The sequence below is a fragment of the Babylonia areolata genome, chromosome 12 (genome assembly GCF_041734735.1).
Source record: "Babylonia areolata isolate BAREFJ2019XMU chromosome 12, ASM4173473v1, whole genome shotgun sequence".
NCBI lineage: Eukaryota > Metazoa > Mollusca > Gastropoda > Neogastropoda > Buccinidae > Babylonia > Babylonia areolata.
In genome coordinates, this window is record NC_134887.1 from 27,702,792 (window position 1) to 27,727,791 (window position 25,000).

Genomic DNA, 25,000 nt, shown 5'->3' on the forward strand with positions numbered 1-25,000 from the left:
TCTGTCTGTTCTGTCTGTCCTCTCTGTCTGTCTGTCTGTTCTGTCTGTCCTCTCTGTACTCTGTCTTCTCTGTCTGTTCTGTCTGTCCTCTCTGTCCTCTGTCTGTCTGTCCTCTCTGTACTCTGTCCTCTCTGTCTGTCTGTCTGTCCTCCCTGTCCTGTGTCTTTCTGGCTGCCTGTATCCTTCAGTATTCCTCTGTCTGTCTGTCTTGCTGTTTGGCTGGCTGTATCTGTCTGTCTCTCTCTGTCTGCCACACAACACCACACCATTCCTCACCACAACACCACACCACACCACATCCACACATCACACCACACCACACCACACTACACCACCTCCCACATTGCAAAAAACCCCCACCACACCACACCTTTAAGTACTACATTGCAAAGCTAAAAAGAGCACCACACTCCCACAACACAACACAGTCACACAACAACAAAACACACAACACAACACACACTGCACACGACAAGATTGAAGCCGAGCAGTACCACCAACCAGCATGTTTATGTGTGTGCCCACGATAACTAGCTGTCTCCCAGAGGCCAACTCCGAGGTGAATCTTTCCGTCATGATGCTAATGTAGGAGAGAGGCGTATCACTCCTCCCCCCCAAGACCAGTGGTTGATATGATGATGTCTACCAGACACCCCTCCCATTAATCTGCCCGCCGTTTCCTCTCTTTGCGAGCGTAGTCGTTCATCAGACCATGCCCTGAGATAATTTGGCTCTGATGTCAATTAGGCTCCCCCCCCCCCCCCCCCCCCCCGCCCCCCTGGTCTCCCCCTGTGTGAGGTTGGGATCGGCAGGATAGGTTGCATACCATCTTTGTGCCCAGACGATTGGGACCTTTTTTTTTTCTTTTTTTTTATCCCGTCTCAGGCTTTGATTTAGATTTTTTTTTCTTTTTCTTTTATGAGGCAGCAGTTGCTGATGAGAGGAAAATTTTTGCTTTCTGTGATAAACATCTCATAGTGTGTTTGATTTGAAATCTCAAAGAGTTCAAAGATGGGCAGGAAGAAGAAGAAGAGAAAAAAACCCCATGTAAATGAATCAAATCAAAATCATGTTGCCTGTTTAGGGGCCATGAATAGCAGAGTGGTTAATGTTTTCCTCCTTCAGTCTGAGAGTCCTGGGTTCGAATCTTGGTCATGGCGCCTGGTCGGTTAAGGGTGGAAATTTTTTTCCAATCTCCTGGGTCAACTGATGTGCTGGCCTGCTAGTGCCTGACCCCCTTCGTGTGTATACACAAGCAGAAGATCAAATGTGCATGTTAAAGATCCTGTAACCCATGTCAGTGTTCAGAGGGTTTTGGGAACAAGAACATTCCCAGCATGCACACCCCCGAAAACGGAGTATGGCTGCCTACAGGGTGGGGTAAATAAAATTATCATACACATAAAATGTTACATGTCTGTATGAGTATGTGTGTGCGTGACTGAAACCTCATTGAATGACACAAGAAACGAATGATGAGCGCCCAAAGTCAGCTCTACCAAGGTAGGCAGCCTGTTGTGCAAATGACTCCGTGTTTGTAAAGTGCTTAGAGTTTGGTCTCAGACTAAGGATAGGCACAATGTAAGTATCATTATCGTCATCATGAATGAATTATAAACAATAACTGAACTTATTTAGTGCTGAATCCTATGCGCAAACAAATTAAAGCGCTTGCACACCAGTCATTCAGGCACACGCATAACACTAAAGTCATGGGGATGAAAGTAAACGTGCACATAAAAAGCTGTAGATAAACTGTAGGCTGGAGGGGTGGGGAAAACTTTTTTTGGAAGGAGGTAAGTTTGAAGGCCAGACCTGAAAGCGCTGAGTGAAGGATTTTGAGGAAGCAAGAAACGGGTCCACAGACGGAGAAAGAGCAGCAGGCGATTGTGGAGCGTTTGGAGTGCGGAAACAGTGGGATCTGAAGTCGATTGCTGAGAGCGTGTTGGGATGTAGAGGTGAAGGCAGTCACAGATATAAGAAAAAGTGGGCAAATTAGGCTGATCAGTAATCTTCTTCTCCTCCTCCTCCTTCTTCTACGTGACAACCAAAATCAGTATGCTGATGAAAACCTTCGTTTTGTGAGAGGTCACTGCAGGGCGTGATTTAACTGGGCTACAGAGGGATGTGCTGTTGATAATAACGATTAAACAAAGTTTGTATGTAAAGTATTATGAAGAAATAAAGATTATATATAAGTTATCAAAATAAAGAAAAGAAAAAACAAACCATGTACATAGATTATTAAAGAAGCAAAGAATTATTTTGTTCATGATAGATTTAAAAGAAGTATTATTTCGTCATGGAGTTCCATAGATGATTAAGTTTGTAAAGTTTTTTTGTTTGTTTTGTTTTGTTTTGTTTTTGTTTTTGATAAGAAAGCTAAAAGAAGTATTGTTTCATTTGAAAAAAAAGAATTTTTTTTTTTTTTTTTAACGGATGTGTGGGGAGGATGAGGCAGAGGGTATGCATCAAGAAGCTTTGCTCTGTTGGATTTTTTTTCTTTCTTTTTTTTTTTTTACGATAAAATTTTTTTTTTTTTTTTAACGGATGTGTGGGGAGGATGAGGCAGAGGGTATGCATCAAGAAGCTTTGCTCTGTTGGATTTTTTTTCTTTCTTTTTTTTTTAGATAAGAAAAAGATTTTTTTTTTTTTTTTTTTTTTTAAAGCGTAAGACGAGACAGAGCGAAAACCTGACAAGATGGCATGGAGAGCCTTGGCCAAAGGAATGATTCAGCGCTTATAGCTTTTAGAGGCGTTTGATTGGCTAAGAGGGGAGCGGGCAAGACGGGTCGTCTTTTCACTGTTAGCCGCGCGAAATTTGGCCAAGCAGAGCAAACCGATAGGCCTAGTTTGCATCAGTTTGACATGGTAAGTATATGTATCACCAAACATGGAGTATAATACAAACTGCTCCTTTTTTTTTTAACGGATGTGTGGGGAGGATGAGGCAGAGGGTATGCATCAAGAAGCTTTGCTCTGTTGATTTTTTAAAATATTTTTTATAATTTTTTTGAAAGACTTTTTCCAAAGGAGGAAAGTGAGGTGTGTGATGAGGGGACAGCACACTGATGCTGGAAGGAGTTGATAAGCCATGGGAGGTGGAGAATCGAGGAATGACGACTGAACGAAGGCAGGCCAGCCAGCCGGATGGATGGTCTTCTGATGGATGAATTGGTACTAACCTGATCCTGTTTTTCCCTTCTCCATTCGTGGTTTGCAGCTCCCTCGTTCACTTTTATACTGTACACGTGGGCTTTTAGCTACATGCATGACAGTTTTTGTCCCGACTTGTAAGCAGCCACACTCTGTTATCAAAGGTGTGCATGCAAGGCATGCTTTTGTTTCCATAATCCCCCCCAAACGCTGACAAGGTTTACAGGATCTCTAACGGGCGTGTTTGATCTGCATGCGCATACCTCCAGGAAAGGGGTTTAGGCTTTGCTTTCAGGTCTGCACATCAGTTGATCTGGGAGATGGGGGAAAAAATTTGTATTTGTATTTGTATTCCTTTTTATCACAACAGATTTCTCTGTGTGAAATTCGGGCTGCTCTCCCCAGGGAGAGCGCGTCGCTACACTACAGCGCCACCCATTTTTTTGTATTTTTTCCTGCGTGCAGTTTTATTTGTTTTTCCTGTCGAAGTGGATTTTTCTACAGAATTTTGCCAGGAACAACCCTTTTGTTGCCGTGTGTTCTTTTACGTGCGCTAAGTGCATGCTGCACACAGGACCTCGGTTTATCGTCTCATCCAAATGACTAGCGTCCAGACCACCACTCAAGGTCTAATGGAGGGGGAGAAAATATCGGCGGCTGAGCCGTGATTCGAACCAGCGCCCTCAGATTCTCTCGCTTCCTAGGCGGACGCGTTACCTCTAGGCCATCACTCCACTAGATCCACCGACAAACCCACCCAAGCGCTGTGACCGGTGTTCAAACCCAGGACCCTCAGACTGAAAATCTAACGCTTTAACCGCCGCTGGGCTGTTGCATTCGTCACAGCAACCTGAGGTAGATTAATTCCCTGCTGCACGGCCAGTGCTGTAATGAGGGAGGCTGTGTTTTGTGCTGAGGGTTCAGAGCACCGGATGTACAGCACAGCGCATGACTGTGAGAATCACCTGGTGGAAGTTTGTTCAGTAAGAGCAGGAGTCATCAGTGGGTGTGGACTGATCCATGTATGTCACACAACATCTGCTTATTTATAAAAACACAGGCACACAGACATACGCACGCACACACACACACACACACACACACACACATGCGTGCACGCACGCGCTCACATCGCACATACACACACACACACACACACACACACACATCAAAGTAGACCGGAAGCAAAAATAACCTGCTTATCAAGAACGCATGGAAAACACACACACACACACAGACACACACAGACACACACACACACACACACACACACACACACACACACACACACACACACAACACACACACACACACACACACACACACACACACACACACACTCACTCACTCACTCACTCACACACACACACAACACACACACACACACACAAACTCATGCACGCAGACTCACACGCACTCACACACACACACACACACACGCACAAATACAGAGTGAAGATGATTCAGTAAAGAACTGAATGAAGAGAGAGAAAAAAAAAAGAGAAAAAGACAGGAAGAAAGGAAGAAAACAGATGGGGAGGAAAGGGCGAAAGAGGAGGGGGGCGTAGGGAGGAGGATTAATGGGGGGTGGGGGGGGTGGGGTGGAGAATTAATTAATAAAAAAATTAAACCCCCAAAAAACTCCAGGCCCTGACACCTTTTGCAGAGTTCAGGGACTGACTGTGTGATTGACTGAAGGAGAGTATGGAGGGATGAAAACAAAAGGGGCAGAGTCAAAGGAGGACCTGAAGAAGACATTTCACAACTCAGTCAGAATCAGAATCAGCTGCACTAACGGAAGGCATGACACCATTCACATCTTTCAGCAAGGAAGGAATAAGAATGAATGGGGAGGGGAGGCACAGAGAGAGAAGGACAGAAAGGGGGAGGTGGGAGGGAGGGGGAGGGAGGCAGAACAGAGAGAAGGCAGAACAACACACCGCCATCACTCCCACCACCACTACCACCACCACCACAGCCAAAATGGGAGTCCAGATGCCCTTTTTGAGAGCCCTCCAGATGCTAAAGAGGGTTGTGGCTGAGAGGGGGGTGTGGCGGGTGGGGGGGGGGGGGGTGAGTGGGGTTTAAGATTACACAGTGAGAGATACAGACATTGCAGACTTGGGTTTGGTATTGATAGCAACTATCAAGAGGTCACAGGTCACACACACACACACACACACACACACACACACACACACACACACACACACACACATATATATATATATATATATATAGAGAGAGAGAGAGAGAGAGAGAGGCATCATCTGTGAGGGAGAAGGGAGTAGAGTGGTGGGTGGGTGGAGAGAGAGATCTGGAGAGGGAGGGTGGGTCCAGTGATGGTTTCCTCTAGCTAGAGGAAGTGCAAGCTGTAGGGAGGAGGGGTGGGGGGTGTGGGGTGGGGGATTTGGTGCATATTATGACTGTGGCAAGTAGGGTCAAAGGATGGTTGTGGGGGTGGGGAGAGGGGGGGGGGTGGATCAAGATTACTTGTGAGCTGGGAATGGGAGAAGGTTAGGTGAGGAGGGAGAGCACCTCCTGTCCTATGTCTTTTTTTTTTGTCTTTTTTGGTCTTTATTTTTCTGAGATGTCTTTCCTGGCACAGTTGTTTGTGTCAAGTTATTGCCTCTGGCTTGTGGACAGGCTGGTCAACCTTTCTTGTCCAGTATATGGTAAGATTTATTTTAAGCTTGGCTTTTTACAGTGGCTTCAGTTTTTTTTGGGGAGGGGGTTGTTGCTTTTCTTAATGTCCGTGCTGACGAAAGTGATGCGTTTGGTCGTCATTGTTTTCCATGGTTTCCATGGCTAATTTTCTGGTGATCTTTGGAGAAAAAAAAAAAAAAGATTTTCTCCAATGGTATGCCTTTTTCCTGTTATGAAGCCATCATCAAGTGGTTGATGATCCTTGTCATGTTTCATCTTGTTTCTGCATCTCCATAACCCACCAAACTCTCACATCGCACTTGTGGTACTGTCATATTTTACAGACAATAAGAAGATACATTTTTCCTCAAGTTTGACCCAGTTGCCTTATGATGTGGTGCACCCAATGTTATGGTTAAAATCTGTGGTACCCACTCAGCCCTTAAACAGAACTTTGTATTGGGGTCGACATCAGAGCCTGGTAGTAGGAGTTTGTTGCTCAGAAAATGAATAGAAATCTTGCCATGAATCGGAATAAAACCAGCTCACAAACGACTCTCGTTCACACAAACAACACAGGAACAGGACTGAGTCAAGAAGGTGTGGAGATCAACAGAGCAGAGAAACAAGCGTGTGACACAACATGATGGGATAATGATGTCATGGCCTCAGTATCCACTTCAGCTGAAGATGCAAACATGGCTACGGCAGTGACAGCGATCAGCCCATCAGTGCGACGGGCGCAATAGCCGAGTGGTTAAAGCGTTGGACTGTCAATCTGAGGGTCCCGGGTTCGAATCACGGTGACGGCGCCTGGTGGGTGAAGGGTGGAGATTTTTACGATCTCCCAGGTCAACATATGTGCAGACCTGCTAGTGCCTGAACCCCCTTCGTGTGTCTATGCAAGCAGAAGATCAAATACGCACGTTAAAGATCCTGTAATCCATGTCAGCGTTCGGTGGGTTATGGAAACAAGAACATACCCAGCATGCACACCCCCGAAAACGGAGTATGGCTGCCTACATGGCAGGGTAAAAACGGTCATACACGTAAAAGCCCACTCGTGTGCATACGAGTGAACGTGGGAGTTGCAGCCCACGAACGAAGAAGAAGAAGAAGAAGCCCATCAATGCGCCCCAACTTCTTGTTTATCATTTTGATGTGCACCTTGTGAGACGATTGGGCGAGAGCATTGTCTGCCCACAGTGCAGCCACGTTTCTGTGCCTGCCTTTGGGCTGCAGTCTCATTTCGGGAGTCTCTTGACATCTTCATCGTTCGCGATGGACTTCCGTGATGATGAAACGATACGCTGAATGTTTCAAAACTTCAGAGGCCAATGAGAAGGGCCATGTAGTGATCAGAATGTGGTGTGGTGTTGTTGTTTGGCAGGCCAAGTACTCGCCGCTGAAGCGACAGAATGAGAAACTTCAGATGGAGGTGATGCAGTCCCGGGTCTGGCAGGCCCAGTCCATGGAGGAGGAGGAGATGGAGGATGAAGTGGACGGTGGGTGGGGTGTGTTAGTGTGGGTGGGTGGGGGTGTGTTTGTGTTTTGGCGGGGTGGGTTTGCGTATGATTGTGTGTGTGTGTGTGTGTGTGTGGGGGGGTGCGTGTGAGTGTGTGTGTTTGTGTGGGTGGTTGGGTGTGCATGTGAGTGTGCATGTGTTTGTGGATGAGTGGGTGTGCATGTGATTGTGTGTGTGTGTGTGGGTGGGTTGGTGTGTGTGTGTTTGTGTGGGTGGGTGGATGTGCATGTGATTGTGTGTGTTTGTGTGGGTGGGAGGGTGTGCGTGTGATTGGGTGGGAGGGTGGGAAGATGTGTGTGTGTTTGTGTGGGTGGGTGGGTGAGCGTGTGATTGTGTGGGTGGGAGGGTGTGTGTGTGATTGTGTGTGTGTGGGTGGGTGGGTGTGCATGTGATTGTGTGTGTGTGTGTGTGTGTGGGTGGTTGGTTGTGCATGTAATTTTGCCGGGGGCTTGGGGTGTGTGTGCATGTGACTGTGTGTTATGGTGGGTGGGTGAGTGTGCTTTTGTGTGGGTGGGTGGGTGGGGTGCATATGAGTGTTTGTGTGGGTGGGTGGGTGTGCTTGTGTGTGTGTGTTTGGGTGGGTGGGTGGGTGTGCTTGTGTGTGTTTGTTTGTGTGGGTGGGTGGGTGTGCTTGTGTTTGTGTGGGTGGGTGGGTGTGCTTGTGTGTGTGTGTTTGTGTGGGTGGGTGGGTGTGCTTGTGAGTGTGTGTTTGTGTGTGGGTGTGGGTCTGGGTAAAAGGGGAATATACAAGGAAAAAAACCAGGATTTGTCAGAACAGTTCAGTCAATATCCCATTTGATACTTAAAAGTAACAAGAAAATGTAACATCAATTGACAAACTGTATGATAGTGGGTTGTGTCCGACTGTGACCATCAGAACAACAGAGGAGGCAACTGCTGTCCCGAATTTGATTATAATGGAGAATGCCTTGCCCAAGTTACACTCTCTCGACCAAGGTTTTAGGACAGTCAGTGTTGGGATAGTTCCCAAAGGCCAACTAGCCCCCAAGGCTGCAGCACTAAGAGCCAGCGCAGTTTTGCCTCCTAGTTTGAGAGTCATAGTCCTTCACAAAAGACTAAGCTGTAAATGACTTCCCATTGTAATGGAGAAACTATGGATCATACAGCTCTCACTTTGCTGTTGCTCCAGATGTAAGCTAATGTCGATCTGTGATAATTATAAGCTGAGGGTTGGGCTTAAATCAACAAATCATTCTGTGCATGACAATGAACAAACTGTTCTATGCATAAACAATTAACAAACTATTCTATGCTTAGAAATATTGAAATATAGGTATATGTCTTTGTGATATGTATGTGTGGCTGTGTTGTGTGGATCAGGGGGGTCATCAGTGTACAAGGAGCGGTGCCAGAAGCTGCTGCGAGAGCTCCAGGTGACCAAGAAACAGATGCAGCAGCAGCACGAGGAGGACCTGGAGCAGGAGCTCACCTCCCGCAAGATGGTGGAGAAACGCGTGAGTGAAACCCCACCCCCTGCCTGCCTGCCTGTTCTCCCTTTGGCTTAAATCGTCTGTGTATCTACAGACACAAAGCCACACCTGACAGAGAGCATCAACAAGCTTTAACTTGTTCATCGCCATAGGCGACTTTAGTAATGGTTGTGTGTGTGTGGGGAGGTTTGGGGGGTGTGTGTGTAGATTTCAGAACTGAACTGATCCCAACCACCTGCGCCCGTCCCTGTCCCCCTCCCTCATGTCACAACTGTCATCACCATCACCATACCACCACCACAAGACAGTGCTCTGCTATTGGCGACTTTTCTTGACTAGACAGTGCACCACCATTGGTGAATTTTCTTGACAAGACAGTGCACCACCATTGGTGACTTTTCTTGACAAGACAGTGCACCACCATTGGTGACTTTTCTTGACAAGACAGTGCACCGCCATTGGCGACTTTTCTTGACAAGACATGGCAACTTTTCTTGACAAGACAGTGCACCGCCATTGGCAACTTTTCTTGACAAGACAGTGCACCACCATTGGAGACTTTAGTTGACAAGACAGTGCACCGCCATTGGAGACTTTAGTTGACAAGACAGTGCACCGCCATTGGCGACTTTAGTTGACTAGACAGTGCACCACCATGGGTGAATTTTCTTGACAAGACAGTGCACCACCATTGGAGACTTTTCTTGACAAGACAGTGCACCGCCATTGGAGACTTTAGTTGACAAGACAGTGCACCGCCATTGGAGACTTTAGTTGAGAATACAGTGCACCGCTGTTGGAGACTTCAGTTGAGAAGACAGTGTGGCAAGGTGACTGTAATTGACAAGACAGTGCACCGCTGTTGGAGACTTCAGTTGAGAAGACAGTAGTGAGTATACCACCATTAGCTGACATTAGTCGACATCGAAGGGTCACGTTGAAAAGACTATTTTTCAAAGAGTAACAAAGCTTGACAGCTGCAGCCAGTTTCCCCCACCAGTAGAACAATGAATAATCTTTTCCCCCTGACTGAGTTTGAAAGTGAACAAGTCCATCGTGTTGTTTTCACATGAACCGAATATATAATATGTATATTGTACAGTATTGTATTACTCTTTTTTTTTTCACAGCAGATTTCTGTGTGTGAAATTTGGGCTGCTCTGTCCCAAGGGACAGTGCGTCGCCACACTGAGAGCACTTTTTCTTTTTCTTTTTTTCTTTTTTTTTTTCTGCTTGCAATTTTTATTTCTTTTCCGACCAAAGTGGATTTTTTCTACAGGATTTTGCCAGGAACAACCATTTTCTTGCCGTGGGTTCTTTTACATGCGCTAAGTGCATGCTGCACACAGGACCTCTGTTTATCTCACCTCATCTGAATGACTAGCGTCCAGACCACCACTCAAGGTGAAGTGGAGGGAGTGAGAAAATACTGGCAATTGAGATTCAAAACAGTGCGCTCAGATTCTCTTCGCTTCCCAGTCAGACGCGTTACCTCTAGGCCAACACTCGGCATATATATGCCATGTCTCTCGAACAAATCCGGTATGATTAAAGAGAATTGTGCAGTCAACAACCATTTACCTACAGATCTAGTCATCAGCCCCATCCACATATAATATGTGACTTATGTTCAAACATGCGCGTGTGTGTGTGTGTGCGTGAGTGTGTGCATGTGTGAGTGTGTATGTGTGAATGTTCACAAGTTCATATATTGATATGCACATGTACGTATCCTAAATTCTACTGTATTTGTGTTTGCGTATGATTTTCGATTTATGGATACTTGTTCCTTTTTTATGTACCTTTTTATATACTATCTCCCCCCAATATTCCTTGCGACCCTGATGCACTTGGTAATAAAGACATTGTTCTATTCTATTCTATATGTGTGTGTGTGTGTGTGTGACAGCTGCACGAGGCGGTGGAGGAGGCGGAGGAGCAGCGACGGCAGGTGCAGGTGTCGAAGAAGAAGACCCAGCGTCTGACGGCGGAGATGCAGGACATGAGGCGCCTCCTGGAGGAGCAGATGGCCCGCAACAACGAGCTGGAGCGTAAACAGCGCAGGTCAGTCCTGGTCCTGGTCCTGGTCCTCCTCCCTTCTCTTCCTTCCCTTTCCTTTCCTGGCTAGTTGGCTGGTCAGTCCACGTCCTCCTCCTTTCCCTTCTCTTCCTTTCCTTTCCTTTCCTGGCTAGTTGGCTGGTCAGTCCACGTCCTCCTCCTTTCCCTTCTCTTCCTTTCCTTTCCTTTCCTGGCTAGTTGGCTGGTCAGTCCACGTCCTCCTCCTTTCCCTTCTCTTCCTTTCCTTTCCTTTCCTGGCTAGTTGGCTGGTCAGTCCACGTCCTCCTCCTTTCCCTTCTCTTCCTTTCCTTTCCTTTCCTGGCTAGTTGGCTGGTCAGTCCACGTCCTCCTCCTTTCCCTTCTCTTCCTTTCCTTTCCTTTCCTGGCTAGTTGGCTGGTCAGTCCACGTCCTCCTCCTTTCCCTTTCCTTCTGAGCATAATCATCCATTCCACAAGGTGTTTTTTTCTCTCTGTTCCCCACTCAGGTTTGACAGTGAGCTGGGCATGACACACAATCATCCATTCCACATGGTGGTTTTTTCTCTCTGTTCCCACACACAGGTTTGACAATGAGCTGGGCATGGCACGTGTTCATCCATTCAGTCCCTTCTGCTGCCCGACTTGTCCTCAGAAAGAAAAGATCTGAGCACATCACTCCTCTTTTGCAACATCTCCATTGGCTCCCTGTCTCACACAGAATAAAGTATAAGATCAGCACTGTATGTTATAAATGTATTCACAAATCTGCCCCTTCTTATCATTGTGGCTGCCTTCACCTCTACACTCAGTCTCGCTCTCAACGATCGGCTTCAGATCCCCTCTGTTTACACATACCCAGATTCAAACACTCCACTGTTGGACGCCGTTCTTTCTCTGTCTCTGGACCTTGCATTTGGAATGAACTTCCTCTTTCGCTTTGTCAGGCCTCCGCTCTCAACTCTTTCAAGTCTGGCCTTAAAACCCACCTATTCACAAGATAGCCTCCCTCCCCTGCCTCTTCCTTGTCTTCAGTTTCTTCAGTTTTAGAGTTATGCATGCATGTGAATGACTGGTGTGAAAGCGTTTAGAGTTGTCTCTGCACAAGATTCAGCGCTATATAAATACTACCATTATTGTTTTATTAATAATGCTGTAATAATAATAATATACATTTTTTTAGCACCCTTTCTCTCTAAGAGCTCAGGGCACTTTACATGAAAGAAAAATATTACAAGTTACATAAAACATTCATGACCACTCTTTCTCAAAAAACCCCCCCCCCCTCCACATCCCCCACACACTCTCCCCCTCCCACTCTACCTACATCCAAAGTGAGCTGACATGGGTGGTGTTTGAGAACAAGGAAGCTGAGAGTGCTCATAGATAGATTGGATATGAGGAAGAAAGAATGTTCACCATAGGTTCTTGTATTCAAAAGGTAACAGTCAGAGGAAGAGCGGAGGTTTCATGCGGGAGTGTAAACACTGATAAGGTCAGAAAGATATGTAGGTCCTGCGGAGTGGATAGCAGAATAGCAAGAGACACACAACTTTGTATTTAATTCTCACTTCAATGGGGAGCCAGTGTAGAGTGCAGAGGTGAGGAGTAATGTGATCAGTATGTGGGACTCTGAGAGTAAGACGGGCAGCATTGTTTTGAAGTTTTTGAATTCGCTGAAGAACATTATATGGACAGCCTATGGGAAGAGAATTACAGTAGTCAATTTGTGACAGCACAAAAGCAGAAATTAGAGTTTCAGTAGTTTCAACAGAAAGGTACTGACAGATAGAATTGTTGCGACGAAGTTCACAATTGACTATGCGTATTCTTCTTCTTCTTCTTCTGCGTTCATGGGCTGCAACTCCCACGTTCACTCGTATGTACATGAGTGGGCTTTTACGTGTATGACCATTTTTACCCCATCCTGTAGGCAGCTATACTCCGCTTTCGGGGGGTGTATAATGGGTATGTTGTTGTTTCCATAACCCACCAAACGCTGACATGGATTACAGGATCTTTAACGTGCGTATTTGATCTTCTGCTTGTGTATACACACGAAGGGGGTTCAGGCACTGGCAGGTCTGCACATATGTTGACTTGGAAGATTGGAAAAATCTCCACCCTTTACGCATCAGGCGTCACGAGATTCGAACCTGGGACCCTCAGATTGAAAGTCCAACGCTTTAACCACTCGGCTATTGCGCCCGTCGACTATGCGCATTAACCCACATCATTTGTTTCTTTCTGTTCCCCACAGGTTTGACAACGAGCTGGGCATGGCCCACGAGGACGTGCGGGAGGAGAAACAGATGCGGGAGAAGCTGCAGCGGGAGCGCGACCAGCTGCTGTCAGAGAAGTACAGCCTGGAGCAGACCGTCCAGAGCGTACGCATGGACCACCAGTCCGTGGCCGAGAAGGCCGAGCGCCTGGACAAGGAGCTCAACGACATCCTCGTGTCCGGCAAGGACAACTCTGAGGTAAGGGTGTGTGTGTGTGGTGGTGGGGATGTGTGAGGGGGTGCGTGGGGGTGGTGGGGTGGGTGGTTTGGTTTCTTCTTCTGCATTCATGGGCTGCAATTCTTCTGTTTGTATAGGGTGGTGTGTGCACTTTCTTCTTCCTCTTCTTCTTCTTCCTTCTCCTTCTTCATCCATAAAACCTTCTTCACTTTCTCTTTCTTTTTCATCTTCATCCACATCTTCCTTTTACTCTTTTTTTTTCTGGTGCTGTGTGCACTTCTTCTTCTTCTTCTTCTTCTTCTTCTTCTTCTTCTTCTTCTTCTTCTCCTTCCATAGAACCTTCTTCACCTTCTCATTCTCCTCCTCCTTCGTCATCCTCTTTATCTTCCTCCTCCTCCTCTTACTCTTCTTTTTCTTTCTCCTCTTCTTCTTTGGCTTCTTCTTCTTTCTGCTTCTTTTCTCTTCTTCTTTTCTCTTCTTCTTCCTCTTCTTCTTGTTCTTGTTGTGCATTTGTGGGCTGCACCTCCCATGTTCACTCTGTGTGTCAGTGCATTGTCAGTGGGTGGTGTGTGCACTTTCCTCTTCTTGTTCTGTGTTCCTGTGCTGCAGCTCCCACGCTCACTCATGTGACTGTATCAGTCTGGCTGTTGTCATGTGGGCTGGGTGTTTGTGAGCTGCAGTCCCCATGTTCACTTGTATGTACGAGTAGGCTTTTTTCGTGCATAACCATTTTTGCCCCACCGTCTAGGCAGCCATACTCCGTTTTTGGGGGGTGTGCTTGCTGGGTATGTTCTGGTTTCCATAACCCTTTGAACGCTGACACGGATTACGGGGCCTTCAACATGCGTATTTGAACTTCTGCTTGTTGGTATTCAAGAATGGGTTCAGGGCTTGTGCCGCTCTGCACATCTGTTGAGCTGGGACATCAGCAAAATCTCCAGCCCCTTAACCCACCTGGCACCATGACCGGGATTTGAACTTGGGGACCCTCAGTCCAATGCTTTATCCACATGGCTGTAGCACCTACTTCATGTGCAGTGTGTGGGAGAGTCTGTTTATGAGTGTAGCATGTAAGGGGGAGTGTGTGTGTTTGTCAGTGTGGAAGTGGGGGTGTGAGTGTGTGTGTATGTAGAATCTGTGGCTCTGGAATGTTTGATGTCAGTGGCAACTTAGCTTTTGCTTTCACTTTCTTTAAGTTTCATCCTTCTGCTCTGTCAAGTGTGGCCGTGAACCCTTCCTCCCCTTCCTCTTTTCTGCGCTACAGCTGTGGTGTAGCGACGCGCTCTCCCTGGGGAGAGCAGCCCGAATTTCACGTAGAGAAATCTGTTGTGATAAAAAGAAATACAAATACAGATACAGTTTCTCTGTGTGGTGGCGTGTTCTCTAAAGGGGGGAGAGCCGCTTGATTTTCACACAGAGAAATCTGTTGTGACGAAATGTAATGCAACAGTTTTGTGTGTGTGCGTGCGTGCATGTATATCAAAGGTTGCCTTTAGAACATAAATGATGAAAAGTGCCTCTTTTAACCAAAAAAGACAAGCACTGTGTCTCTGTGGACACCAAGTGATGTTCCAGAAATACATGGAACATGAACTTAGTGTGTGTGTTTAAACGTTTTGATACTGACGGTGCCTTTGAAAGAAAAAAAACAACAAAAAAACCCCACAAGAAAATGAAGTGTGTATTGATGTGTGTGTGTACATATACTTATAGATGTAGTTTACCCTGAAACATGAAATTCATGACCTGTATATTGTGTGTTCGTGTAGACAAGTGGTGTCCCTAAAGAGCATGAATCTTTACCTCCATGTGTGTGTGTGTGTGTGTGTGTGTTTCTGTGTGTGTGTGTGTGTGTGTCTGTGTGTGTGTGTGTGTGTTTGTGTGTATGTATGTATGTGTGTGTTTGTGTGTATGTATGTGTGTGTGTGTATGTGTGTGTGTGTGTGCGTGGATCCATGTGTGTGTGTGCACGTGTGTCTCCACAGGTGGTGTCCCTGAAGCGAGCGAAGCATGAACTGGAGCTGAAGCTGAGAGAGCAGGAGGAGGAACTGGACGACCAGGCCGGGCAGATCCAACAGCTGGAGCAGGTGGGTAACCACCAGGGGGACCTTCCCTCCTTCTGTGTGGTCTGGATGCTTGTCTTTCGGATCAGACGATCAACCGCGGTCATGTGTGGAGCCCTCGTGTAATGTAGCAGTAATGCACCTGATAAGGTAGTGAGTGTGCATGGGTTTCAATTCCTGCTGGAACCAGGGTTTCTCTCTCTCTCTCTCTCTCTCTGTCTCACACACACGCACACACACACACACACACACACACTCAACACACACACACACACACTCAACACACACACACACACTCAACACACACACTCACACTTACACTTACACTCACTCCCCCCCCCCCCCCCAGACCCCCTACCCCCCCACACACACACTCTCTCTCTCTCTTTCTCTCTCTCTCTCTCACACACACACACACACACACACACACACTCTCAACACACACACACAACACACACACACAACACACACACGCAACACACACACACACACACACACACACACACAACACAACGCAAACAACGCACACACAAACAGACCTTGAGTGGTGGTTGTCATGCAGCATCCACTTGATGCACACACAAGGAAAAGACCCCACAGCACCGAGAGAGTTGTCTCTAGTAAAAAAAAAAAAAAAAAAAAAAAAGAAGAAAAATTTGCTTTGATAGTAAAACACATACACTTGCAGTTTTTGTGTGTGTGTTGTGTTTGTGTGTGTGTGTGTGTGTGTGTGTGTGTGTGTGTGTGTGTGTTCTTTCTTTCTTGTGGTTGTACAGTTCTCTTTTCATGGTTCCCACAAAGTCATGGAAATCTGGCAAAGTCTTGGAGGGCTGGAAATGTCATGGAAATAAAATGTTTTCCCCCATGAGGCCTGGAAAAGTCATGGAATTTTCATGATACCTTTCACCGCACCAACAGAACTGAAAGTTTTGCTGATGAAAGAGAGAGAGAGAGAGAAAGAAAAAGAAAAGAAAAGAAAAAACAAAGGCAGTGGAAGGGGTGAAAATTAGATAATAATATCAATAGATTTTTGTTCTGCAGCAGGGATTCAACAAAACAGAACGAATTATGCTTTTTGTGTATATCATCCTTGAAAAATACATTAACAGTAAATGTTAAACCAAACTGAATTACCTGGTAAGTCAGTAGAAAAACTGATCACCGCCAGTTTTGATGGATGTTTGGTAATTCTACAGTGCATGTGTTTGTGCATACTTATATGTTTGTGTGTGACTTTGTTTTGGGGGGGGGATTGGGGACTTGGAAAATGTAACGGATGATTTTGGAACAAAGCATGCAAAAGATATTGAATTGTGTTTGCTGAAATTTGTGGGAAGCCTGTTATTCAGATGTTTGTGTTTGTGTGTCTGTGTGTGTTTGTCATGTTTGTGTGTGACTTTGTTTTGAGGGGGGGTCTTGGAAAATGTAACGGAGGGTTTTGGAACAAAGCATGCAAAAGATATTGAATTGTGTTTGCTGAGATCTGTGGGAAGCCTGTTATTGAGATGTTTGTGTGTGTTTGTTTGTCATGTTTGTGTGTGACTTTGTTTTGGGGGGGTCTTGGAAAATGTAACGGAGGGTTTTGGAACAAAGCACGCAAAAGATATTGAATTGTGTTTGCTGAGATTTGTGGGAAGCCTGTTATTGAGATGTTTGTGTGTGTATGTGTTTGTGTGTGTGTTTGTGTGTGGTGTGTGTGTGTGAGTGTGTGTGTGAATGTGTGTGTGTGTGTGTGTGTGGTGCAGACCAAACTACGGCTGGAGATGAACATGGAGAAGATGAAGAAGCAGCACCAGACGGACATTGAGGAGAAAGAGGAGGAACTGGAGGACATGAGAACCAAGACGCAGAAAAAGGTAACACACTGTGGTGATGTTTTCACCTTTGTTTCTGTGGCTGTGTGTGTGTGTGTGTGTGTGTGTGTGTGTGAACCAAGACGCAGAAGAGTGTACTTTTGTTTCTGTAACTCTTCTGTGTGTGTGTGTTGTGTTTGTGTGTGTGTTTGTATTGTGTGTGTGTCTGTTGTGCATGTGTTTTTGTGTGTGTGTGTATGTTGTGTGTTTGTGTTGTGTGTTTGTGTTTTGTGTGTGTGTAGTGTGTGTTTGCGTTGTGTGTTGTGTGTGTTTGTGTTGTGTGTGTGTGTTTGTGTCATGTGTGCGTGTGTGTGTGTGTGTGTTGAGTACGGCTGTTTGGATATTTTTATATTTGTATGGTGTTCCACTTTTACTGCAAATAACTGAGTTTTCATTTCCATCATTTGCATTGTTAAAAAAAAAAAGGGGGGGGGGTGGTTTCCAGCTTTCCCTCATCTTTCTCTAACTTGCAACAAGGCTGCCTGTGTGTGTTAGAGATGAGATATGTGTGTGGTTTGGTGTGACATTTTGAAAGTATGATGTGATGTGTGAGTGGTGTATTATTGGTGTGTCGTGGGTTACACACTGATGACCCATGTGTGGTGCGCTACACGTTGATGACTGATGTGTGTCGTGGGTTACACACTGATGCCTCATCTATGGTGTGTTACACACTGATGACCCATCTATGGTGTGTTACACACTGATGACTCATGTGTGTTGTGGGTTACACACTGATGACCCATGTGTGTTATACTGCAGGTTGATGCTCTGTGTGTGGTGCACTACACACTGATGACTCATGTGTGTTGTGGGTTACACACTGATGACCCATGTGTGGTGCACTACACACTGATGACCCATGTGTGTTGTGGGCTACACACTGATGACCCATGTGTGGTGCACTACACACTGATGACCCATGTGTGGTGCACTACACACTGATGACCCATGTGTGGTGTGTTACACACTGATGACCCATGTGTGGTGTGTTACACGCTGATGACCCATGTGTGGTGTGTTACACACTGATGACCCATGTGTGGTGTGTTACACACTGATGACCCATGTGTGGTGCACTACACACTGATGACCCATGTGTGGTGTGTTACACACTGATGACCCATGTGTGGTGCACTACACACTGATGACCCATGTGTGGTGTGTTACACACTGATGACCCATGTGTGGTGTGTTACACACTGATGACCCGTGTGTGGTGCACTACATGCTGATGACCCATATGTGGGGCATTACAGCTGCGCTCCATGGAGTCCCAGCTGGAGGAGGAGTATGAGGAGAAGCGCAGGGTGATGGAGGAGAAGGCCGGCCTGGAGCGACAACTGCAGGAGTACAGCGCCCGGGCCCCCGCCAGGGACAGAGGTACACACACACACATACATATACATACATACATACATACATACATACATACACACATACATACATACATACATACATACATACATACATACATACATACATACATACATACATACATACATACATACATACATACATACATACATACATACATACATACACACACATGCACATACATAGGTGCACACACACACACACACGCACACACACACATAACATATATATACACATACATGCACACATGCATACATACACACACACACACACACACACACACACACACACACAAATACATACATATGCACATACATTCATATTTACACACACATGTATACACATAGATATATAGATACATACATAAATACATACATACATAAATACACACTCACAGACACACATACTCACACATACATACATACATGTGCACATACTCGCCTACCAAAACACACATGCTTTCCCCCCCCCCACCCCTCTCCTCCCCAATCCCCCCTACACACTCACACACACACTTAATTCACTTTTCCGGTCTATCAAATTTCATCTCCCGTCATGTAGATTCGGGTAATGATCCGGTTCAGTACCTGGATGAAAGGGAACTAACCTTAAAAGAATTCTTCGAGGGATAAGGGAAAGGATAATTCGTTCATCATTGGTAAAAGTGGAGTGTTGGCCTAGAGGTTAACAGATCTGAGAGAGAAGCAAGAAAATGTGAGTGCACTGGATCGATTACCACACTCCCTAGTGCTTTCTCTTCCCTCCACTAGACCTTGAGTAGTGGTTTGGAGGCTAGTCATTCGGATGCTCCTCCCTCCACTAGACCTTGAGTAGTGGTTTGGAGGCTAGTCATTCGGATGCTCCTCCCTCCACTAGACCTTGAGTAGTGGTTTGGAGGCTAGTCATTCGGATGCTCCTCCCTCCACTAGACCTTGAGTAGTGGTTTGGAGGCTAGTCATTCGGATGCTCCTCCCTCCACTAGACCTTGAGTAGTGGTTTGGAGGCTAGTCATTCGGATGCTCCTCCCTCCACTAGACCTTGAGTAGTGGTTTGGAGGCTAGTCATTCGGATGCTCCTCCCTCCACTAGACCTTGAGTAGTGGTTTGGAGGCTAGTCATTCGGATGCTCCTCCCTCCACTAGACCTTGAGTAGTGGTTTGGAGGCTAGTCATTCAGATGCTCCTCCCCTCCACTAGACCTTGAGTAGTGGTTTGGAGGCTAGTCATTCGGATGCTCCTCCCTCCACTAGACCTTGAGTAGTGGTTTGGAGGCTAGTCATTCGGATGCTCCTCCCCTCCACTAGACCTTGAGTAGTGGTTTGGAGGCTAGTCATTCAGATGCTCCTCCCTCCACTCGACCTTGAGTAGTGGTTTGGAGGCTAGTCATTCGGATGCTCCTCCCTCCACTAGACCTTGAGTAGTGGTTTGGAGGCTAGTCATTCGGATGCTCCTCCCTCCACTAGACCTTGAGTAGTGGTTTGGAGGCTAGTCATTCAGATGCTCCTCCCCTCCACTAGACCTTGAGTAGTGGTTTGGAGGCTAGTCATTCGGATGCTCCTCCCTCCACTAGACCTTGAGTAGTGGTTTGGAGGCTAGTCATTCGGATGCTCCTCCCCTCCACTAGACCTTGAGTAGTGGTTTGGAGGCTAGTCATTCAGATGCTCCTCCCTCCACTCGACCTTGAGTAGTGGTTTGGAGGCTAGTCATTCGGATGCTCCTCCCTCCACTAGACCTTGAGTAGTGGTTTGGAGGCTAGTCATTCGGATGCTCCTCCCTCCACTAGACCTTGAGTAGTGGTTTGGAGGCTAGTCATTCAGATGCTCCTCCCTCCACTCGACCTTGAGTAGTGGTTTGGAGGCTAGTCATTCGGATGCTCCTCCCTCCACTCGACCTTGAGTAGTGGTTTGGAGGCTAGTCATTCGGATGCTCCTCCCTCCACTCGACCTTGAGTAGTGGTTTGGAGGCAAGTCATTCGGATGCTCCTCCCTCCACTCGACCTTGAGTAGTGGTTTGGAGGCTAGTCATTCGGATGCTCCTCCCTCCACTCGACCTTGAGTAGTGGTTTGGAGGCTAGTCATTCGGATGCTCCTCCCTCCACTCGACCTTGAGTAGTAGTTTGGAGGCTAGTCATTCGGATGCTCCTCCCTCCACTCGACCTTGAGTAGTGGTTTGGAGGCTAGTCATTCGGATGCTCCTCCCTCCACTAGACTTTGAGTAGTGGTTTGGAGGCTAGTCATTCGGATGCTCCTCCCTCCACTAGACCTTGAGTAGTGGTTTGGAGGCTAGTCATTCGAATGCTCCTCCCCTCCACTAGACCTTGAGTAGTGGTTTGGAGGCTAGTCATTCGAATGCTCCTCCCTCCACTCGACCTTGAGTAGTGGTTTGGAGGCTAGTCATTCGGATGCTCCTCCCTCCACTAGACCTTGAGTAGTGGTTTGGAGGCTAGTCATTCGGATGCTCCTCCCCTCCACTAGACCTTGAGTAGTGGTTTGGAGGCTAGTCATTCGGATGCTCCTCCCCTCCACTAGACCTTGAGTAGTGGTTTGGAGGCTAGTCATTCGGATGCTCCTCCCTCCACTAGACTTTGAGTAGTGGTTTGGAGGCTAGTCATTCGGATGCTCCTCCCTCCACTAGACCTTGAGTAGTGGTTTGGAGGCTAGTCATTCGGATGCTCCTCCCCTCCACTAGACCTTGAGTAGTGGTTTGGAGGCTAGTCATTCGGATGCTCCTCCCTCCACTAGACCTTGAGTAGTGGTTTGGAGGCAAGTCATTCGGATGAGACCGTATACTGATGTCCTGTGTGCAGCATGCACTTAGTGCACGTAAAAGAACCCACGGCAATGAAAGAGCTGTCCCTCTGTGGAAAATTCTGTGGAAAAATCCACTTTGATGGGAACACAAATACGCTTACAGGCAGGGAGGGTGGAAAAAAAGAGGGGTCATGCTTTCACTGTGGTGACGCGCTCTCCCCAGGGAGAGCTCTTCTGTGTGACAGTATCGAGTTTCAGTCATGTCATTTGTATGAATGTCAAATTCTATGGGTTTTTTGTTGTTGTTTTTCAACAGAAGGATTTTTTTTTCTATTTCCCATTATTCGTGTAAACATGCTCTCTCATGACCAAAAAAAAAAAAAAAGGGAAAAGAATTGATGTAAGACATGATAAGGGGGGGAAAAAAGTAAGAAACATTAGCATCGGTTGTCTTATTTTAGATTCAGAGAAAGGGTGGTGTTGGATAATGTTGATAGCTGTCATATTTCAGAGTCAGAGATTGTCGACAGCTGTCTCCTTTCAGCGTCAGAGAAAAGGTTGGTGTCATGTAATCCTGACAGCTGTCTCCTTTCAGCGTCAGAGAAAGGGGTGGTGGTGTCAGGTAATGCTGACAGCTGTCTCCTTTCAGTGTCAGAAAAAGGGGTGGTGGTGTCAGGTAATGCTGACAGCTGTCTCCTTTCAGTGTCAGAAAAAGGGGTGGTGGTGTCAGGTAATGCTGACAGCTGTCTCCTTTCAGAGTCGGAGAAAGGGGTGGTGGTGTCAGGTAATGCTGACAGCTGTCTCCTTTCAGTGTCAGAAAAAGGGGTGGTGGTGTCAGGTAATGCTGACAGCTGTCTCCTTTCAGAGTCGGAGAAAGGGGTGGTGGTGTCAGGTAATGCTGACAGCTGTCTCCTTTCAGAGTCGGAGAAAGGGGTGGTGGTGTCAGGTAATGCTGACAGCTGTCTCCTTTCAGAGTCGGAGAAAGGGGTGGTGGTGTCAGGTAATGCTGACAGCTGTCTCCTTTCAGAGTCGGAGAAAGGGGTGGTGGTGTCAGGTAATGCTGACAGCTGTCTCCTTTCAGAGTCGGAGAAAGGGGTGGTGGTGTCAGGTAATGCTGACAGCTGTCTCCTTTCAGAGTCGGAGAAAGGGGTGGTGGTGTCAGGTAATGCTGACAGCTCTCTCCTTTCAGAGTCAGAGAAAGGGGTGGTGGTGTCAGGTAATGCTGACAGCTGTCTCCTTTCAGAGTCGGAGAAAGGGGTGGTGGTGTCAGGTAATGCTGACAGCTGTCTCCTTTCAGAGTCGGAGAAAGGGGTGGTGGTGTCAGGTAATGCTGACAGCTGTCTCCTTTCAGAGTCGGAGAAAGGGGTGGTGGTGTCAGGTAATGCTGACAGCTGTCTCCTTTCAGAGTCGGAGAAAGGGGTGGTGGTGTCAGGTAATGCTGACAGCTGTCTCCTTTCAGAGTCGGAGAAAGGGGTGGTGGTGTCAGGTAATGCTGACAGCTGTCTCCTTTCAGAGTCGGAGAAAGGGGTGGTGGTGTCAGGTAATGCTGACAGCTGTCTCCTTTCAGAGTCGGAGAAAGGGGTGGTGGTGTCAGGTAATGCTGACAGCTGTCTCCTTTCAGAGTCGGAGAAAGGGGTGGTGGTGTCAGGTAATGCTGACAGCTGTCTCCTTTCAGAGTCGGAGAAGCGGCTGCGACGGAACCTGAAGAAGACGAAGGCCCTGCTGGCAGACGCCGGCACCATGCTGGCCAAACAGAAGAACATCGAGGGAGCCAAGCAACAGATCGCTCAGCTGCGCAACCAGGTGAGATCGTCTGGGGGTCAGGTGTGATCGTGTGGGGTCAGGTGTGATCGTGTGGGGGTCAGGTGTGATCGTGTGGGGTCAGGGGAGATCATGTGGGGTCAGGGGAGATCATGTGGGGTCAAGGGGGATCATGTGGGGTCAGGGAAGGTCATGTGGGGTCAAAGGGGATCATGTGGGGTCGGGGAAGATCATGTGGGGTCAGAGGGGATCATGTGGGGTCAGGGGAGATCATGTGGGGTCAAAGGGGATCATGTGGGGTCGGGGGGATCATGTGGGGTCAAAGAGGATCATGTGGGGTCAAAGAGGATCATGTGGGGTCGGGGGATCATGTGGGGTCAAAGGGGATCATGTGGGGTCAGGGGATCATGTGGAGTCAAAGAGGATCATGTGGGATCATATTTATTTCCCATAATGCTGATGAATCTTTTGAACTTCAGCTTTCGATCCCAGATCAAAATAAGGTTTACTGACTGCAGTCATTAAGTGTATTGCCACATCACTGGCTGACGTAATTTCTGAAAATCCTGGAGTCCAATGCCCTGAACTTAAGTGACGAATATGTGCAGCAGTACCAGCAGCACTTGCACCTGAAAACATGTTTCAAAGATACAACAGTTTCAGGCAGTTTTATGCTAAAATACTTACCTACAGCAAAGACAAGACTTCAAAGATGCAAAACTTGTAAAAAAAAATTTTTTTAATTCGATTTTCATATTCTGACCCCAATGAGGTGTTTTTGTGCATAGCTACGAATAGATGGCTGCGACTTTGTATTTGTATTTGTATTTCTTTTTATCACAACAGATTGCTCTGTGTGAAATTCGGGCTGCTCTCCCCAGGGAGAGCGCGTCACTACACTACAGCGCCACCCCTTTTTTTTTTTTCTTTTTTTTCCTGTGTGTATTTTGATTTGTTTTTCCTATCGAAGTGGATTTTTCTACAGAATTTTGCCAGGAACAACCCTTTTGTTGCCGTGGGTTCTTTTACGTGCGCTAAGTGCATGCTGCACACGGGACCTCAGTTTATCGTCTCATCCGAAACACTAGCGTCCAGACCACCACTCAAGGTCTAGTGGAGGGGGAGAAAATTATCGGCGGCCGAGCCGTGATTCGAACCAGCGCGCTTTAGATTCTCTCGCTTCCTAGGCGGACGCGTTACCTATAGGCCATCACTCCACAACTTTAGCCGGGTATTCATATGCATGTGATCCCATGTGTGTGTGTGTGTGTGTGTGTGTGTGTGCACAGCTGGACGAGGCTGAGTTCCGGGGCAGTGCGGCAGTGAAGGCCAAGAAGCGCATGGAGCTGGAGATCCAGGACCTGCAGCAGCAGATGGAGGACATGTCCCGCGCCAAGCAGGAGGTCTGGTGCCATGCCTCTCTTCTTCACCGTCTTCATCGTCGTCATCTTCTTTATCATCATCGTTGTTGTCGTTGTTTTCTTTATCATCATCTTCATCATCTTTATCATCATCACCACCACCTCTTCTTTATTATTGTCATCATCATCAGCATCAGCATCGTCATTATCATCTTTATCATCATCATTGTCATTGTTTTCCTTATCATCATCGTTATCATCTTTATCGTCACCACCACCACTACCATCCTCATCTACTTTATTATTGTCATAATCATCATCATCATCATCCTCAACAACATGATCTTCATCATCTCCATCATCATCATCGTTGTCATTGTCTTCTGTATCATCGTCATCATCATCATCTTCATTGTCATCGTCACCATCATCATCGTCATCTTCATCTTTATCACCATCTCCATCATCATCACTATCATCAACACCATCTTCATCATCATATGAATACATACTATGGACACGAAAAAATATTATAGATACATACACAATTGATTCAGAGGGCTAAA

The 25,000-nt window shown here is 46.8% G+C and overlaps 1 protein-coding gene across 1 annotated transcript in view; it reads left to right on the plus strand.

The window, feature by feature from the left end:
• Window positions 1-25,000, plus strand: part of LOC143288492 (unconventional myosin-XVIIIa-like) — a 195,818-nt gene that overhangs the window by 156,906 nt on the left and 13,912 nt on the right. The window contains exons 23-31 of the mRNA XM_076597058.1: window positions 7,193-7,307; window positions 8,669-8,802; window positions 10,688-10,842; window positions 13,073-13,292; window positions 15,257-15,358; window positions 17,080-17,190; window positions 18,447-18,570; window positions 22,988-23,115; window positions 24,363-24,476. Of these exons, the coding sequence (XP_076453173.1) occupies window positions 7,193-7,307; window positions 8,669-8,802; window positions 10,688-10,842; window positions 13,073-13,292; window positions 15,257-15,358; window positions 17,080-17,190; window positions 18,447-18,570; window positions 22,988-23,115; window positions 24,363-24,476 (1,203 nt within the window). The remainder of the gene's footprint in view (window positions 1-7,192; window positions 7,308-8,668; window positions 8,803-10,687; window positions 10,843-13,072; window positions 13,293-15,256; window positions 15,359-17,079; window positions 17,191-18,446; window positions 18,571-22,987; window positions 23,116-24,362; window positions 24,477-25,000) is intronic.